The sequence below is a fragment of the Macaca thibetana genome, chromosome Y (assembly GCF_024542745.1).
Source record: "Macaca thibetana thibetana isolate TM-01 chromosome Y, ASM2454274v1, whole genome shotgun sequence".
Lineage (NCBI taxonomy): Eukaryota > Metazoa > Chordata > Mammalia > Primates > Cercopithecidae > Macaca > Macaca thibetana.
This window is the reverse complement of record NC_065599.1, coordinates 8766186-8787089: the sequence shown is the minus strand read 5'-3', so window position 1 is coordinate 8787089 and position 20904 is coordinate 8766186. Positions and strand designations below refer to the sequence as shown.

Sequence of the window (20904 nt, the reverse complement as noted above, 5' to 3'; positions counted from 1 at the left end):
TACTCAAGAACTAACATAAAATAAAATAAAATAAAATAAAATAAAAACTATTCATTGTGACCAAGTGGAATTTAACACAGGGATGCAAGGATAGTTCAATATATGCAAATCAACCAGTATATCATATCAACAGAACGAAGGACAAAACCATATGATCATTTCAAATAATTCTGAAGACACACTTGATAAAATTAAACATCCCTTCATGATAAAAACTACTTAAAAACTGGATATAGAAAGAACAGACCTCTACATGATAAAAACCATATATTAATACAACAGACACAGCTAGTATAACACTGAATAGGGAAAAATGGAAAGCCTTTCCTTTAAGAGCTGGAACACAAGAATGTCCACTTTTACCACTAACAAAACTAAGAACTAGTCTTTTAAATCCATAAACAAAATTGACAGACTAAGAAAAAAAGAGAGAAGACTCCAACAAAATTAGAAGAGAAGACATTACAAAAGATATTCAGAAATAGGCTGGGTGCAGGGGCTAACATCTGTAATTCCAGAACTTTGGGAGGCCAAGATGGGCAGATCACAAGGTCAGAAGTTCGAGACCATCCTGACCAATATGGTGAAACCTACATCTACTAAAAATATAAAAATTAGTCGGACATGTACCTGCAGTCCTGGCTACTCAGGAGGCTGAGGCAGGAGAACTGCTTGAACCTGGGAGGTGGAGTTTACAGTGAGGCAAGATCGCGCCTCTGCACTCCAGCCAGAGCAACACAGAGTGACTCTGCCTTGGCGGGGGGGGGGGGGGGGGGGGGGGAGGGGGGGAAGAGAAGAAAAGGAAAAAGATACTCAGAAAAAAAAAAAGGATGAAAGAGATTATTATGAACAATAATATGGCAAAAACTAGATAATCTAGAAGATACAAACAAATTCTTTTTTTTTTTTTTGAGATGATATCTTGCTCTTGTCCCCCAGGCTGAAGTGCAATGGCACAATCTTGGCTCATTGCAACCTTTGTCTCCCAGGTTCAAGCGATTCTCCTGCCTCAGCCTCCCGAGTAGCTCCTGCCTACCATTACACCCGGCTAATATTTTTATATTTTTAGTAGAGATGTGGTTTCACCACATTGGCCAGGCTGGTCTCAAACTCCTGACCTCAGGTGATCCACCCGCCTCAGCCTCCCAAATTGCTGGGATTACAGACGTGAGCCACCATCCCTGGCAGATATGAACAAACTCTAAGAAACGTGCTATATCTAGCAAATCTGCATCAAAAAGGTTTTGGAATCCTGAACAGACCAGTAACAAATAAGGTGCTTTAATTAGGGATTAAAATTCCCCTAACAAAGAAAAGCCCAGGACCAGATGGCTTTGTGGGTGAATTCTAATAAACACTCAAAGAAAAATACCAACTTTTTCCAAAAAATAGAAGAAAGAAGACATCTAAACTCATTTTATGAGGTCAACACCACCATAGTATCAATGGCAGACAAAGACGTCACAAGAAAATGAGATGATAGGCCAACATTCCTATAAAACATAGATGGAAAAATCTTCGGTAAAATAGGAACAAATAGAATTGAGCAGCATATTAAAAGGATCATAAACTCTGAAAAAGTGAATTTATCCTTGGGAAATAATAATGGCGTAACACAGGCAAATAAATGTGATCTACCATACTAACAGAAGAAAAGGAAAAATGACATGATTATCTATCTAAACAGACCCAGAAAAGGCATCTGAGAAAGTTCAAACTCTATTACTATTTAAAACTCTCAACAAAATAGCTACAGAAGGAATGGATCTCATGGTAAATGCTGTAATGGAAAAAGTACACAGCTAACATCATAAAAACTGTTGGAAGAAATGAAAAGCTTTCCTTCTAAACCCTAAGTAAGAATACTCATTCTTGGCATTTGTTTAGAATCTAATATTGTTTGTTGTAGCCAGACAATTAGATAAGAAAAATAAATAAAAGAAATTCAATTTTTTTCATTTGTTTTTTGAGATGGAGTCTCACTCTGTCCAGGTTGGAGTGTAGTGGCGTGATATTGGCTCACTGTAATCTCTGCCTCCTGGGTTCAAGCAATTATCCTGCCTCAGCTTCCCAAGCAGAGTAGCTGAGACCATAGGCATGCACCACCATTCCCGATTAATTTTTGTATTTTCAGTAGAGACGGGGTTTAACCATGTTGGCCAGGATGGTCTTGATCTCTTTACCTCGTGATCTGCCCATATTGGCCTCCCAAAATGCTGGGATTACAGGAGTGAGCCACTGTGCCTGGCCATGGCATTCAAATTTTAAGTGAAGAAGTATAATTACCTGTATTTGCAGATACCAATTCTATATGTAGAAAACTCTAGAGACTCAACAAAGAAAACTGTTAGAATTAATAATTCAGAAAAGATTCAGGATACAGAATTGGGATGTAAAAATCAACTGCACTTTATATAGAAAAATCAAACTACTAAAAAGAAAAAAAAATGAAGAAAACAGTCCATTCATGTAGTAACAAAAAAAATCTAATAAATATGGGGAAAGAAAAGTAAAGTGTTTTCAATAAACTGTAATGGAAAAATGGCATTGTTTGATACAGAATCATAAAACTCAACTGTCACCTCATATTATATACAAAAATCATCTCAAAATGGCTTAAAGGCCAAGACCCAACTGAAAAAGTACGAGAAGAACACAGAGAAAAACATTGCTTACTTCAGGTTAAATGAAATAAAGAAGACTCAGAAAGACAAACACTTCATTATCTCACTTACGTATGTACAATCTAAAAACATTAAACTCACAGAAGCACAATGTTGAATGATGACCATAAGGAGGGAAATATGGAAAGATGCCAGTCAAAAGGTACTATGTTTCAGTTACGCAGAAGTAGGTTCTGGGTATGTAACATACAAGATGATGACTGTACCAGTCTGTATAGTATTGCTATAAAGAAATACCTGAGGCTGGGCGCCCTGGCTCATGCCTGTTATCCCAGCACTTTGGGAGGCCGAGGTAGGTGGATCACCTGAGGTCAGGAATTCAAGACCGGCCTGGCTAACATAGTGAAACCCCATCTCTATTAAAAATACAAAAAGTCAGCCAAGCCTGGTGGTGGGAGCCTGTAATCCCAGCTACTTGGGAGCCTGAAGCAGGAGAATCGCTTGAACCCAGGAGGTAGAAGTTGCAGTGAGCTGAGATTGCACCCCAGCCTGGGCAATGAAAGTGAAAACTCTGTCTAAAAAAAAAAAAAAGCTGAGACCAGGTACTTTTTAAAGGAAAGAGGATTATCTGGCTCACAGTAGTGCAAACTATAAAAGAAGCATGACACCATTATCTGCTTCTGGCAAGAGATTCAGATAGCTTCCACTAATGGCAGAAGGCCAGGAAGGGGAGGAGACAGCAGAGATCATAGCAAGAGGAGGAAGAGAAGAGCAGTTATTTAAAAAGAGCAGCCCATTATTAAAAAAATGGGCTCTTTTTAAATAACAACTCTGTCAGGAACTAACAGTGTGAGAATTCACTGACACCCCCAGCTACAGAGAAGCATTAATTTACTCATGAGAGAGCCCTCCCCATGACCCAAACACTCCCCAGGAGACCTGCACTTCTAACACTGGGATCATATGTTACCACTGAATTTAGGGTACAAACATTGAAACTATAGCATTATCTCTGTGTCCCCCACTCAAATTTCATGTACTTTTTCCATACAAAATAACATAATTAATTTCCATTAGCCCCGAAAAGTCTTAACTTGTTCCTGCATCAACTCGAAAGTCCAGAGTCTCACCTGAGATGCAAGGCAAGTTCCTTATAGCTGTGAGCTTGTAAAATAAAAAATGAGTTATTCACTTCCAAGATATAATGGAACAGACATTGGGTAACAATCCTTTTCTGAAAAGGATAAATCAAGTCAAGAAGGGAATAACAGCCTGTATACAAGCCTGAAAACTAGCAGGGCACACACTGAGTCTTCAAGCTTCAAAGTAATTTTTCTTTACTCCAAGTCCCATATTTTGGACATATTGGTGTGAGCAGTAGGCTCCCAAGGCCTTAAGCTGCTCCACCCACATAGCATTGCTGCACACAGGCCATGTGACTGCTCTCATGAATTAAAGTTGAATTTCTGCCGTTTTTCCAGTCTGGACTTGCATGCTGCCACTGGCACTATCAACCTGATGTCTGTAGAACTGTAGCCCTGCTCCCATACCTCCATTAGGCACTGTCCTACCAGAGGTCTCTCTGTGGAGGCTGTCCCTGTGGTAGGCTTCTGTGTGGGCATCCAGGTTTCTAATATATCCTCTGAAATCTAGGTAGAAGCTGCCAAGGTTCCATGGCTCTCGCGCTGTAGGCAACACAGACTTAACACCTGTAGAAGTCATCAAGGCTTAAAGTTTAAGTTCTCTAGAGTGGTGGAGGATGGGTGGAACAGCATCCTGAGGTGGCTCATGGCAGCAATGCCCTGGCTTGTCCCTCCCTACTTTCCACACCTTTCTATTCTCCCCGGTCTCCAGGCTTGTGAGGAGAGGGGCGACCTTCAACATTTCTGAAACGCTTTTAGGGACTTTTTCCAATGGGCTTGAAGATTAGCACCTGGTTCCCTTTTACTCATGCTAATCTCTCTAGCAAGTGCTTGCTCTGCAGCACCCTTGGATTCCTTTCCTGAAAATGCTCTTTCCTATTACATCTCCTTTCCAAATTTTATAATCTGCTTGTCTTCTAATTGTGAATTCCAGCTTTAGTTCATTCCTTTGCTGTTGGTTTAGATTGTAAGCTGTTAAAAGTAGCCACATAACTTATTGAAAGTTTGCTGCTTAGAAATTTTTTCTGCCCCTTACCCTAGGTCATCACCCTTAAGTTCAGCTTCCTGCCAAACCCTAGGGCAATGGAAACAACACAGCCAGGTTCTCTGCTGCAAAGTAACAACGGTGACTTTTGTTCCAGTTCTCAGTCATCATTTCCGTCTGAGATCTCATCAGCAAGTTTTTCACTTTCTCTATCAGCTTTTTGGCCAGAAACAGTTTACCAGTCTCCAAGAAGCTCCGAACTTACCCTTGCCGGACTTCTTCTGAGCCTCATCAGAATAACCGATTCGTTATAATACAAACTTTTCCTAGCCTGGTCCTTCAATTCTTTGAACCTCTGCCTATTACCTAGTTCCAAATTTGCTTCCACATTTTCAGGTATCTTTTAGCAAAAAGTGGTATCCCATTTCTAAATACTGATTTTCTGTCTTAGTCCATTTACTGTTGCTATAAAGAAATGCCCAAGGCAGGGTAATATATAAAGAAAAGAGGTTTATATTGCTCACAGTTCTACAAGCTGTACAAGAAATATGGGACCAGGACTTGCTTCTGGTGAGGGCTTTGGAAGGGGAAGGGGAACTGGTATATACAGAGATCATATGGCAAGAGAAACAAGACAGGTGCCAGAACTTTCATGTTTATATATATGTTTATCAAATTATCAGGCTGTACATCTTAAATGTATACTATACCTTAATATAAACATAAAAAAATAAAATATAAACAACAAATTATTTAAAAATAGTAAAACAAATTGTCCTAGGAAATCAGTTTTATCAGAGTTAGGAGAAAATAGAGATTTGTAAATTTACCAGTATATATTCATGTACACCTTTATTCTGCTCTAAGTCGTAATAAACATGGGTGACTGTCAGGCCTCTAAGCCCAAGCCATCGCATCCCCTGTAACTCGCACATATACGCCCAGATGGCCTGAAGTAACTGAAGAATCACAAAACAAAAATGCCCTGCCCTGCCTTAACTGATGACATTCCACCACAAAAGAAGTGAAAATGGCCAGTCCTTGCCTTAAGCGATGACATTATCTTGTGAAATTCCTTTTCCTGGCTCATCCTGGCTCAAAAAGCTCCCCCACTGAGCACCTTATGACCCCCACTCCTGCCTGCCAGAGAACAACCCCCCTTTGACTGTAATTTTCCTTTACCTACCCAAATCCTATAAAATGGCCCCACCCTCATCTCCCTTCCCTGACTCTCTTTTCGGAGTCAGCCTGCCTGCAACCCAGGTGATTAAACAGCTTTATCGCTCACACAAAGCTTGTTTGGTGGTCTCTTCACATGGACGCGCATGACAGTGACTATTTGTAAGGGAAGGAAATATTTTAATCTTATGAGATTTTATAACACTTATGAATATATAAGATTATTTACATATTATTAAATTTTGCCAAGACTTCTGACATTTAATGTCAACATAATTCTTTTGAAAAAAATACTGAATGGCTACCAATACCCCCAAAGAGAAACTGCAGCAGTTTTAGAAAGCACTTACTTAATCATTTCAAAAAGCTTTGGATCTGACACTTTGATATTTCGTGCCATATTCCAGGAAAGATGCACCATGGGTACCGGTGACTTCACATTTTTCAATTTGTTCCATTCGTACCGTTCCACTGCCAGTTTATACTGGCAGGCTAGGAGGAAAAAAGCAACAGTCATAAAGTAACCCAAAGTAATAGAACATATGCAGATAACCATTATTTATCACCTCTCAGGCGATAATATTTGTATTCTTTGTATTTCTGCAAAGAAAACTGTTTATATTTTTAAAAAATCTGTGTTCTTGGATTGCCATTTTTAAGCTAAATTTAATTTCTGTATTAAAAATTGGTATTTTTTTCCTACAAGAGATACTATTTCTATTTTCAGTGAATTATTTTCTACTAGTAAAATAATATCTACTAGGTAACTCTTTACAATGTAAACTTTGTTGGTATTATTATTCAGAATACCTGTAAGTGGACCAACATTCCAGGCAATGTTATTGCACCAGCCAACAGCTTGAACCCAATGCACAGTGCCTGCATTTATCCAGACCAAATCTCCAGGTCGCTGAATAAATCTATACACAGGAACATTTGCTTCATAAAGATCTTCAAGGTTGGGCCACCAAGAACTCATTAAAAAATTCAAATTATTTCTGCAAAAGAAAATAATGAAAATCAAGTTGAAAAGCATTTTATTTCTGAAAAAGAAAATAATGAAAAATCAACTTGAGAATTAATCGAGTTAAAAAAGATTTAATAAGAGTTAAGAAAATGCTTTAAATTTTTCTTCCATTAATACTTTGTATCACAGGGCTGGGTGCAGTGGCTCTTGCATGTAATCCCAGCACTTTGGGAGGCTGTGAAAGGCAGGTCACTTGAGGTCAGAAATTTGAAACTAGCCTGGCCAATACAATGAAACCTCGCCTCTACTGAAAACACACGACGCACGCACGCACGCACGCACGCACGCACGCACGCACGCACGCACGCACGCACGCACGCACACACACACACACACACACACACACACACACACACTCTGGCACGTGCCTGTAATCCCAGATACTCGTGAGGCTGAGGCACGAGAATTACTTGAACCTGGGAGAAGGAGGTGCAGTGAGCCACAACTGCACCACTGCACTCCTGCCTGGGCGCGCGCACACACACACACACACACACACACCACACACACACACACACACACACACACACACACACACACACACACACACCACACACACCACACACACACACACACACACACACAGTGGCACGTGCCTGTAATCCCAGATACTCGTGAGGCTGAGGCACGAGAATTACTTGAACCTGGGAGAAGGAGGTGCAGTGAGCCACAACTGCACCACTGCACTCCTGCCTGGGCAACAGAGAGACAGAGAGACAGAGAGAGAGAGAGAGAGAGAGAGACTGTACTACAAACAAAAGAAAAAACAAACAAATAAAAAAAGACTTTGCATCACAAAAACATTGCAACAAGAACTACCTCTTTCCTTTCCTGTTAAGACTTGGGCCAGGGTCCTGAGAAAAATTAATTGCAGGTGAATACTGATAGACTTATCCAAAGATCAGCTACTATAAGCTTAAACTTACTGTTCAAAAGTCTACAAATTAATATTTAAGTTTCTAATTACAGTTAAACATAGTGATTTTTAATTTTGTTTCAATAAGAAATATTTTGACTCATCCTTTCTTTTTAACTAAAAAACCTCTTAATACTCTGAAATCTCTAAAAAGGAAAACTCTGGTTAGAAATCACATTAAGTCATTTAAATCTTAATCATAATTACTGTGGCAGATATAAGAACCAGGACCTTCTCTCAATATTCCTGAGTCAGGGGTGAGAAGGAGAGCAGAAATCATCCTCTACTGCTGTCTGGAATCCTAGGCAGGAAACGGGAGTAAGGACAGAATGTCTATTTGCATATGCTTTTAAGAATTAGTTGACTTAAGACAGCTGAAAACACTACCAGAAGAACCCATATACACATATACGAACCACCACTGGCACCAATACAAACAGACAAAATTATGAAGTTTTAATATAAAAGTCATTTTTTTGTTATTGTCCTTCATCAGATTTTCTGTATTGTTGCCCAGGTGTGGTGGCTCACACCTGTAATCCCAGCACTTTGGGAGGCCCAGGAGGGAGGATCATTTGAGGTCAGGAGTTCAAGACCAGCCTAGCCAACAAGGCAAAACCCCAGCTCTAATAAGAATACAAAAATTAGCCAGGCATGGTGGTGCATAGCTGTGAACCCAGCTACTTGGGAGGGTGAGGCAGGAGAATTTATTGCACTTGGGAGGTGGAGGTTACAGTGAGCTGAGATTGTGCCACTGCACTCCAGCCTGGGGGACAGAGCAAGACTCCATATCAAAAAAAAAAAAAAAAATTGTTTTTTTCAATATTGTGATGTACTTGCACAGTAATTACATTAAGTTTTCTATTAAGAATTTAGTAAAATATTTCAAATTAAGTTTTCTCAAGAGGAAGAAATTCACATAGTTGAAAATGTTTTGGATTTAAGAACTAGCTTTTGCTTTGTTTCTATATTTTATCTTTAAAAAATGACAAAAATTTGGAGTTGTCTGTATGAAATCTTATTCCATTTCATTTTATTCTCCTAAAATTGCTTTTGACTTTAGCAGAGGTTAGCAATTCAAGGAATGTTTTGTATGTGGAGACAGAGTCTTGCTCTGTTGCTCAGGCTAGAATGCAATGGTGCAATTTCAGTTCACTGCAACCTCTGCTTCCTGGTTCTATCAATTCTCCTGCCTCAGCCTCCCAAATAGCTGGGACTACAGGTACACATGACCATGACCTGCTAATTTTTGTATTTTTTGTAGAGATAGGGTTTCACCATGTTGACCAGGCTGGTCTTGAACTCCTGACCTCAAATGATCAGCCCTCCTTGGCCTTCCAAAGTGTTGCGATTACAGGCGTGAGTCACTGTGCCCAGCTTGTTTCCCATAAACTTTAAAAAACTTGCCAGTAAACAGGAAGCAAAATGAAAAAAAGAAAGGAAAAGGAAAAAATTATAAGCACAGCACAAATCTGACCTTATCTTACTCATATACTACCGATATAAAATTAGAGAAAATTTTGTATTTAAAAAAAAGGCAGCAAAACCAACAAATGCAGATAGTATTTTTTTCAAAAGTTCAAAACAATGGTTAATTACATATAGGGAGATACTTTATGCAACATAAAGTTACAAGGAGACTGCAAAGAGGACAGCAAAGTTTTTGAAATTAAAGATAAATGAATCATTTTAACTTCATATTTTTATTATTCCCAATCTTTAACTTTTCAGATATCACATTTCCCCCCCCCTCCGCCACCAACAATCATTAACCTAAGGTCACTTCTCTGTTCAGAAAGGAAAAAAGCTAAATCCTGAAAATGGCAGTTCTCATTCACGAAAAATGAACAAAAGTCATTACATTTAAATGTAACAAGAACTGTAGTATACAACCTCACAGTTTTAAGAAAAAAATTCTGTGTGTAGCACAATAGGGATTCCCCTGTATAAACTTCTTTTTTCCTTGTTTGCCCTTGCTGTTTCTGTGTATTTGGAGTTTCCTAGGTTCAGAACAAAGAGTTCAGATCAAAGTGTTTATTGATGTTTTAAATGTTAAAAAACATCACCTTTGCTATGAGGAGGAAACCTTATGCATCACACAACAAAGGCAACAAAAAGTCATTATTTCTTGCCAGTAGGTGAGAAATTTAACCTTATGTTTTAATAAGATGCACTTTTTACCAAATAAAATGTAAAGACATTCCAAAAGGTTAAAGTAGAAATTTTGTGAAACATGCATATTAATTGATTAGAATGTAAACTTCATATATAATTCTCTATGAGAATTTTGTCTATTTTTTTACAATATGTTTTAAGTATGTAATACAGTTTCAATTATGTCTGTATTTTTCCACTATTATCTTTACCAACTCTAAAAAACAAATCTGGTGATTCCTTTGTTATTGATATTTTTAGGTTGAATTACAAAGATACACAAGATTGAGTTACTAAGCTATAAGGGTGCCTTATTTTATAATTTCCCGTAATTTCTAAAAACAATGTAAGTAAAATTTTTCTTTAAGGCACACATGTCAAATCTGGAAGAATGCATGAAATTTTTACATTAACATAAAAAACAATTTACTCTCTTATCAATTCACAGCTATCACCACTGCAGAGACTACTTCATGGCATCTTTCTGTTTGTTTGTTTTGAGACAGTCTCAGTCTTGTCACCTAGGATAGAATGCCGTAGCATGTTTATGGCTCACTGCAGCCTCAACCACCAAGGCTCAAATGATATTCCCATCTCAGTATCCTGAGTATCAAGAACTACAAGTGCAGGCTAATTGTTGTGATTTTGCCATGTTCCTTAGGCTGGTCTCAAACTCCTAGGTTCAAGACATCCATCTGCCTCAGCATTCCCAAGTGCTGAGACTACAGGCGTAAGACACTGTGTTTGGCATGGCATCTTTTCATTAAGTATTTAGATAACATAAAAAATTTAAAATCAAGTCATTTAAAAAAAATTTCTGCTGAGCAGTAAGTAAAACACTGATAGTTTCATTAAGAAACTCAGCTTTGCACTTTGTCCTTTATGACTATTTTCTCACAGTTATGTTAAATGAAAGTTTAGTTCAGAAACCTACTTTTCACAGAAGTCATTCAGAACACCCCAATAATCTTCAGGTACAACAAACCATTCACAATCTCCTGGACCAATATTTATGTTAACAGAGCAGAAGTTGTTATTTTCTTGGTGACCTGAAAAGTAAAAGAAAATGAAAGTCACAACTGCAGCAGCATATGGACTGAGTGAAAAATATATGCTTAGAACTTTGAATAGAACATAATATACAATACATATTAGCTATAGCATTACTATTTCCTTCTCTATAAACGACTTCTCAATTCTCACAAATAGTACCAGAAACCTTATTAAGAGAAAGGTATAGTGTTCAAAATGTAACCTGTCTCCTAGCACTCTTAGCTCCTACCACATGTCAAATGTTAGCATATAATGTAAAGAATCACAACTGTTCCACAATGAGTAGGTGCATGGCACTGCCCATGGCAAGGGGCTTTAAAAATAAAAACTACAAATACTAGGACACCATGGGCACCTACCCATGGTGAAAGGGTTAGAAACATTTACATTACATACCATATATATAATCTTAGCTTATGATCTATCAGCAATCTCAACATTTTAGAACACATTAAAGATTGTATCAGAATACGAAGTGTATTATAGCAGGCATCATTTCTACTAATGTAATACTGGAATAAAATCTACATATACAGAAATTCAGAACAATGTTTCTTTAAATTATATCTGGCAAACTAAAACATACTACATTTCTTCTAAGGAATTCCTTAACAGTTCCACAGGACACTGTTGAAGTACTAATGTTATACAAAGAAACCAAAAAACTCAAACACTTTAGAGACAAATGACAAGGAGATAATCTATTAAAAGTTTGGTTATTCCTCTGCTAGATTTTAAAAGAAAAACGACATTTTTCATTTCATGTGATTTGTTTCATTTTCACTGTGAAAATGAAAGGTGTTTAATATCTACATTTATTTGCATTGTATTATTCATTGGCAGATCTGTGAAAAATATCTTATCATGTGCCAGTCTCATCAACCTGTTGAATGTAAGTTCCATGAATTTTGTCAGAAACAGATATTGAATATCTTCGCTTGTCTTAAAAAAAAAAGCAGGTCAATGATTTAGCAATGATGAGGTTGTATGGCTATTTTTAGAGCTCTGAGTTGAGGTGGAAATTTTTCTGAAGAAGTACCACATTCTGCCACTGTTATTGACCACTTACTGGCCATAAAATTTTCCTGCAGGCTTCAAAATATTTCTTGATAAATTCAACCTAAAAATTACAAGGCAAAGAGAACTTACATGTGAAACTTTTAGGATAATAAATCATTCTGAAGACAAAAGAAATTTTTTGAATTGCAAATACTATCAAGCTGCTTTTATATACTACTTCTTAAGCTACTAAAAACAAGTAAGAAGCTACACCTCCAGTAGCACAGACATTTGCAAACATATACTTCTTTAAGTTCAAAATATAATTTCAGCAGCATTTTCCAAAGCTCAACAAAAGTGCAGGAAAATGTGCGTATTTCAAAAGCCATTTGTACTACTGTGAGGTTTTCCAACTGAAGGTGCAATTGACCTTCAATTTGAGGAAATTAATCTGCAAAGTAATGAAACCCAAAATGAAAATAACACAAAAGGAAACAAAAATCTAACCTGTAAGTGTCTTTAAGGCAATTAATATATTCAAGAAAATATGCTCAAAGTTTGACATTAGTGTATGGCAGTACTGATCTACTTGAAAAGACATTTTTGAGGCTCTTACTACTACAGAACAACTTCAACAGATGTACATTTGTAGTTAATATTGATGACACAAGAACACAGTATTTGAGCCCAATGAAGTACTATTTTCTTCAAAATAATTCCATTCTTTTAACTAGTAAAAAAATGCATTCATTTGTTATTTATTTTGATTTTCATCAATAAAAATCCATAAAAAAGATGAGTTTTGTTTTTATAGAACACCTAAAAAATATCATCAATTGAACCTCTTGGCTTGCAAAGTTTAAAATATTTAGTATCTAGCCCTTTAAAGAAATGTTTGCTTAAAATTAGGAAGTTTTTGGATTACATTTTATTAAAAAAAAAAAGCATCACATACTTTAAGCATTGTCAATGAAATTTTTATTATACATAACTTGAGTAAACTGGTTCATAATACATCATTCTTACTGTAATTGTGGTGAAAACCTCTGAAAAACATTGTTAACTTGTTGTCATTCCTAACACTCAGTAACTTAGCATCCCTTTCCCAGTTCATATTTTTCTGATTTTTTTCATATAAAATGATGGAAAAACAATACTCTGAGCTCAATTATAAGAGTAATATGAACATTTTTACCTATAATAAAGTATTTTAAAATCCTTTTGGCTTTAGAAGTATAAATGACAACGTGTTCTCTTTGCCTGTTCCACGTGATAATCTCAATTTTTTCAATCATATAAGGTATGTTAGTCATTAAAATCACCTGGTGTCCGACTTCCAGGAACTTTCATATATAGTTGTACTGTATTCATGCCCAGAATGGTATGTCCAACGTGGCTTAGAAGATTTCCTGCTGACACCACACGCACAAAAGCAGGAAGTTTAGTCAGTTCATGTAACTGTAACTTCCACCTGCAATAAATTAACAGATTAAGAGTAAAAACTCATGAGAATTACCATATCCTCAAAAACCCTGTGAGTCGATCAGAAAAATAATTAAATCTATAAACATTTTACCTGTACAGTCAGTGCAACTAAAGTGTTTAACCTATTTCAAAAATAATAGTCGTAAGACAAACACAGATTAGTGAAAAAAAAAATAAAATGTATAACTACTAAATAAAAGAAATAACTTATCTTCCATTTATAAAGTTGTATTAATAGAGAGGCACTATGATTTTAAGAGTAACATTTCAATTGTAAAACCCTGTCAAAATAATTTCAGAATTGTAGGGTTATTAGGTAAAACTAACACATCAACATAAAAAAACAAGAAACAGAGAGAGAGAGAAAAAATAACTAGGAATACAAAAAAAAAAAAAAAAAAAATAGAAAACTAGACAATTCCCAACCCTGCAATACCTTCATCGGTTCAGTTCATGGAAACAGTACTAGTGCAGGGAGACTTACTTTTTGTTATCAGAGAGGTCAATGTTGGTCCCAAATTTTATGGTTTTAAACGGTCCTTTCCTTCTCCTTCCAGAACTTAAAAAAAGAGAGAATATTAAATCCATGTATTTTAGACAGAAATGTTGAGTGGGTGCTAAAAGTTACTTACTTCTCTGAAGATGTGGATTCATTATCTGAATGATCTTTGTGTTGTGTTCTTTTCTCATTTTCTTCCTTCAGGTTAAGAAAAAAATATTTATACTTAGTATCCTCTAACAGGCTATCACTTCCATTATACAAAATATGAAAATACTCATCTACATGGGCAGTACTGACAATTTTTGAGAAATAAGTTTCTACAGGCACATTTCACAGAAAGTATCTTCTATAATCATATTACATTAAGTCACAGGAAAAGTCAAAGTCCAGTGCACGGTACTCAACATCCTCTGTCATCTACAAAATTAATACAAAATTCAGTTATTATACTAATCTATAAGAAAAGCATGTAGTCATTCATATTTTACTTTGGAGCAAGGAATTTTCTAAATGGTAACTGAATTTCATTTAAAATGATATGAAGAGAATATGAGAGAATGAAAAATGAAAACAAGGACAACATGCGAAAACTTTCTAATTATATATATATAAAAAAAAGATGCGAGAAAGCACCTTAATAAGACATAATTCCTACCCCTGCCTTTTTTTTTTTTGAGCCAGAGCCTCACTCTGTTGCCTAGGCTGGAGTGCAGTGGCATAATCTCAGCTCACTGCAATCTCTGCCTCCTGGGTTCAAGGAAGTCTCCTGACTCAGCCTCCCTTCAATTCCCTTTTGTAATAAGCAAAAAGCATTGTTTTGTTTTTTCCTGTAGACACTGTTTTATGAGAAAGAATCTGTAGACTCTTATACTTAGGCCAAGGACAAGATAATGTAGAACAACTTGAAGCCAAAAGTACTGAGGGGTATAACTATGAAAGTTAATTACAAGTGCCAAGTAGCAAAGCAATGGCACATATTCTAAACTGGGAGAAATATGTTTCCATCCATATGCAAATATGTACAGAGTGAGCAATGTTAAGATCCTCTATTTCTGATTATAGTGTCAAATTTAGTTACCCTGGCTTTCTCTGTGGGTGAATCACATTAACAAAGCTAAGAGCATATGGATGAAGTTCTTCACAGACTAAATTTTCAATGCAAGGAGTTCTATATACATAATAAAATATTTTCACATTTTAATTTAACATTTTTAATAAAAAATTAAATGCTGAATATAAAAATGTTTTTCTCTTGAGAAATATTTCAAGAATATGTAACGAGAAAATGTTTCTCAGAGGACTGGAAATCCACATGTAAAAGAATGAAGCTGGACCCCTACCTCATAATGTATAGAAAAATTAACTCGAAATGAATGTGACTTAAATATGAGATACCACACAAAACTCATGCAAAAAAAAATTAGTAAATCTGTATGACTATGGGTTAAGTAATAGTTTCTTAGTAATGACAAAAACAAATGAAATCCAAGAAATGCAAATAATTAAACTTCATCACAATTAAAATTTTTGTGCTTCAAAGGACACTAACAAAAAAAAAGACAACTCACAGAACAGAATAAAGTACTGACACATTTAACACGTGAGAAGGAATTTCTAACAAGAATATACATGCATATAATTTACAGTTCGATAATAAAAATAGCCCAATTAAACAATGGGGAAAAGAAATAAACATGCATTTCACCAAAGAAAATATAACGATTAACAACATGTTAATGAAAAGATGCTTATTACTTCAAAACCAATAGTATGGTTAGAATCAAAAGGAGATAATATATAGGTATCAGAGAAGATAGATAAATGGGAAACTTATAAATTAAGAATAAAAATGTAGGCCAGACACAGTGGCTCATGCTTGTAATTCCAGCGCTTTGGGAGGCTGAGGTAGGTGGATCACTTGAGGCCAGGAATTCAAGACAAGTGTGGTCAACATGATGTAACCCTGTCTCTGCTAAAAATACAAATAACAATTAGTCAGACATGATGTTGTGTGCCTAAAATCCCAGATACTTGGGAGGCTAAGCCAGGAGAATTGATTGAATCCAGGAAGCAGAGGCTGCAGTGAGCTGAATTATCATCATGCACTCCAGCCTGGACGACTTAAGGGAGAATCAGTCTCAAAAAAAAAAAAAAAGTAAAATGTAAAATGATGCAGCCATTTGAAAATTAATCTGGCCATTCCTTAATAGAGTAAACAATGAGGCCGGCTCCAGTGGCTTACACGTCTAATCCCAGCATTTTGCGAGGCCGAGCTGGATGGATGATTAGAGGTCAATAGTTTGAGAACAGCCTGGACAACATGGTGAAATACTTTCCCTACTAAAAACACAGCAATTAGCCAGGTGTGGTGGTGCACACTTGTAGTCCCAGCTACTCAGGAGGCTGAGGCAGGAAAATTGCTTGAACCCAGGAAGTGGAGGTTACAGTGAGCCAAGATTGTGCCACTGCACTCCAGCCTGGGCAACAAAGCGAGACTGTCAATAAAAACCAACGAAAAACCCCAAGAATAATAAATGAGTTATTATACCACATAATCTAGCATCTATACAAGGGAAATGAAGATATATGTACACAAATACTGTTTTTGAGTATTCATAATAGCATTACTCAGAATACCTATGAGGCAGAGCAAAAATAACCTAAATGTTCATAAACTGATGACAGAGTTCCTCCACTAAAAACAGTTTATATCCAGACAATGTAATATTGTCACTATAAGAGAAGTGGTTTAGTGATACATGCTGTAAATGAATAGACCTTGAAAATCTTATGCTAAAAGATAAAAAAGAAACCAGTCACAAAAGAAATTATATCATCCCATACACACATACACGCAACCTTTATTAAAATTTATTATAATGATTACACACCTATGAAATACACTAAAAACCACTGAACTGTATATATGTGTAAATATGTGTAATTGTATATTATGTAAATTATCTTGATGAAGCAGTATAAAAAGAAATAAAGGACAGGTGACATGAGTCCAAATGGTGAACGAAGAAGCCCCAAGCTCTCACACTTCCTTATGTAAAAAAGTTGAAAACTACCTAACATAATCTGATAGAATTTATGGAAAGCAATCACAGAGCTATAGCATCCAAGTCAACAACTTATAAAAAGCCACACTGAAATCAGTAGGAAATACTATGGTGTATTTTACTTGTGCTTGCCTCACTCCATCAAAGGCCTGGTACAGTGTTGCTATAAATGAGGTGTCAATTTTGTTCCTAATTTGTTCCCTCAAAAGAGAGAGAGCAGAGAAAACCTCAGCTGTAATATTCTAATACACCTAGGGACTGTCTAAAATACTGGTCTCTGTTTTGTCTAATACTAATGCTTCTCAAAAACATTTTAAAAATTCCATTTAGCATGCTATGAGCCTGGATTTATCCTGAGACTCTGGACAAAGACACTGTAAGAATACAACGATATATCTATAAATAGTAACACAAAAATTCTAACAAAATATTAGTAAGATGAATTCAGAAATACATTATAAAAAGTTTGTATGTAATGAACTAGTGGACTTTCCTCCTAAAATTCATGTCAATTTTATTATTTTTATTTTTATACTGCAAAAATTGTTGTTGGTATTTTGATAGAGGTTACATTGAATCTGTGGATCACTTTTGGTAATACTGACGTGTTAATAGTATTTAGTTTTCCAAACCATAAATCCTTTTCTTGGTCTTAATCTTAGAAGAAAAGCTGTCAGTCCTTGCTAGGTACGACGTTGTTATGTGTTTTTCATATATGGCCTTTATTATGTTGAAGCCCTTTCCATTTGTGCCTAGTTTGTACAATGTTTTTATCATATATAAGCATCCTGAATTTTGTGAAATTGTATTTGTTACCAGTTGAGATGATCATACGAGTTTTTTCTTCGTTTTATTAATGTGTCTCGCTGTGTCGCCCAGGCTGGAGTGCAGTGGCGCGATCTCGGCTCACTGCAAGCTCCGCCTCCCGGATTCACGCCATTCTCCTGCCTCAGCCTCCCGAGTAGCTGGAACTACACGCGCCCGCCCACCCCCACGCCCGTACCCTTCTCACCACTGGTTTCAGCAAACAATTTTTAACTATGTCTCTAAATACAATTGCAACAAAAATGAAAATTGATTAAGTGGGACCCAATTAAGGCATAGAGCTTCAGCACAGCAAAATAAACAAACAAAAACTATTAACAGAGTAAATAGACAAGCTATAAAATGGGATAAATTATTTGTGAACTATGCATCTGACAAAGGTCTAACATCCAGAATCTATAAAGAACTTAACAAATCAACACAAAAAACAAATGACTCCATTAAAAAATGGACAAAGGATATGAAAAGGGTATGTCTACTTAAAAGAGGACATAAATTTGTTTTCTGCTAGGAGAAAAAAAAACAACATACAAGTGTCAGCCAAAAAATAGGAAAAATGTGGCTGGGCATGGTGGCTCATGCCTGTAATCGCAGCATTTTGGGAGGTCGAGGCGGGTGGGTCACCTGAGGTCGAGAGTTCGAGACCACCCTGACCAACATGGAGAAACCCCGTCTCTACTAAAAATACAAAATTAGCCAGGTGTGGTGGCACATGCCTGTAATCCCAGCTACTTAGGAGGCTGAGGCAGGAGAATCACTTGAACCTGGGAGGAGGTTGCAGTAAGCTGGAGATCGTGCAATTGCACTCCAGCCTGGGCAACAAGAATGAAACTCCATTCCCCGCAAAAAAAGAGAGAGAGAGAAAAAAGGAAAATGTTTGATCATCACTAATTATCAGAGAATTGCAAATCAAAACCACAATGAGATACTATTTCACATTAGTCAGAATGACTATTAAAAAAGTAAAAAAAAAAAAAAAATGCTGGCGAGTCTGTGAAAAGAGAAGGATTATACACTGTTTATGGGAACATAAATTAGCCACTGTGGAAAGCAGTTTGGAGAGTTCTCAAAGAACCTAAAATAGAGCTACCATTTGACCCAGGAAACTCATTACTGGGTATCTACCCAATAGAAAACAGAGCATTCTACAAAAACAGACACATGCACTCCTATGTTCATCATCACTGTGCTATTCACAACAGCAAATGTGCCAGGCCAGGTCTCATTAACAGCTGAACAGGCAGGCCTCCATCACAACTGTTTCAGCACTGACTGAGCGGTTAATTTAAGTATTAAAAGCTGAAAGAGTCAGTGCCCTCGGTTAATTTAAGTATTAAAAGCTGAAGGAGTCAGTGCCCTCATATAAAGGCTGGAATGTAACAAAAGTCCATCAATAATTTTGCCCAGGCCTTTTCTGGGCCTTGAAGATAACAAAATAACAAATTCTTAACAGGATCTGCTTAGGATTAAACAAGTTTTTCCTGGGGATCTGAAGAAACTCCCCAGACTTCCACAAGTAAGTTTTATTGGCGGTCTAAAGAAACTCCCCAAACCTCCATGATTTAGCAGGAAACAGGATAAAGGTACTCAGCACCTGGAGACATCTAGATCAAGTAAATTTACTGAGGCTCCAGAGGAAGGTCTTCAAAACTCAGACCTCAGTTATAAATTAGAAGCTGTTAATCACTTATGAGTTTAGATTAATGCACACTACACATTGACATATAGCTTAGAAGGTATATAAGCTCTAGAATACTTTGTAATTTTGAGTTGGTATGGTAATATTTTCCTGGCTTTCTCCCTGTACCCGGTTACTTCAGAAATAAACGCTCTTCTTTCCCAGTTCATGTGCATCTCATTATTGGGCCATGAGAATAAGCGGCCCAATCATCAGTTTGGTCTGGGAACACAAAGACATGGAATCAACCTAGGTGCTCATCAATGTTGGATTGCATAAAGAAAATTGGTACATATAGACAATGGAACACTATGGAGTCAAAAAAAGAACAAAATGATGTCCTTTGCAGCAACATGGATGTAGCTGGTGACCATAATTCTAAGCAAATTTACTCAGAAACAGAAAACTAAGTGTTGCGCGTTCTCCCTTATAAGTGGGAGCTAAACACTGAGTACATATGTACATAAATGTGAGCTATATGTGAGAGGAAAGGAGGTGGAGCATGAGGTAAAAAAATATCTATTGTGGGGTACTATGTTCACTTTCTGGGAGTATTAAATCCAAGTGACAAACTTGCACATAAACCCTCTGTCTTTAAAACAGAAGTTGATATTTTAAAAATAAAGGGCCGGTTGCGGTGGCTCATGCCTGTAATCCCAGCACTCTGGGAGGCTGAGGCAGGCAGATCACGAGGTCAGGCGATCAAGACCATCCTGGTTAACACAGTGAAACCCCGTCTCTACTAAAAATACAAAAAATTAGCTGGGTGTGGTAGAAGGTACCTGTAGTCCCACCTAGTCATGAGGCTGAGGCAGGAGAATGGCATGAACCCAGGAGGTGGAGCTTGCAGTGAGCTGAGATCACGCCACTGCACTCCAACTCTGTCTCAAATAAAATAAAAAATTAAAAGATAAATGAATAAATAAATAAAAGACAGAAAAATGAACACTTCCTAATTTCAAAATTTACTATAATACCGTAGCAATCAAAATAGTGTAGTAGTAGCATAAAGACAGACATACGGACTAATAAAAGAGAACACAGAATCAAGACAAAAACTCTTGCATGATTTCTGATGAGACTGCCAAGACCATTGAGCAGGAGAAACGTCAGTCTTCTGAATAAACGGGATTGGAAAAACTAGATATTAACACACAAAAAACCAAAGTTGGTTCTTTATCTTGGATCTCATACAAACTTAACTTGAAAGAGATCAGAGACTCAAACATAAGAGTTAAAACTATAAAATTGTGAGAACAAGTAAAAATGC

At 36.7% G+C, this 20904-nt stretch overlaps 1 protein-coding gene across 19 annotated transcripts in view; it reads right to left on the bottom strand.

Annotated features, from left to right (window-relative positions):
- UTY (ubiquitously transcribed tetratricopeptide repeat containing, Y-linked) overlaps nt 1-20904 on the bottom strand; it is a 225293-nt gene that overhangs the window by 45808 nt on the left and 158581 nt on the right. For 18 of the 19 annotated variants that reach the window (XM_050777813.1, XM_050777819.1, XM_050777822.1 and 15 more), the window contains 6 exons: nt 14197-14261; nt 14049-14123; nt 13402-13550; nt 10962-11076; nt 6741-6928; nt 6281-6422 (listed from right to left, as the gene is read on the bottom strand). In XM_050777813.1, the coding sequence (XP_050633770.1) occupies nt 6281-6422; nt 6741-6928; nt 10962-11076; nt 13402-13550; nt 14049-14123; nt 14197-14261 (734 nt within the window). Of the gene's footprint in view, nt 1-6280; nt 6423-6740; nt 6929-10961; nt 11077-13401; nt 13551-14048; nt 14124-14196; nt 14262-20904 lie in introns of those variants that run through there. The other variant, XM_050777829.1, reaches the window with a different exon arrangement.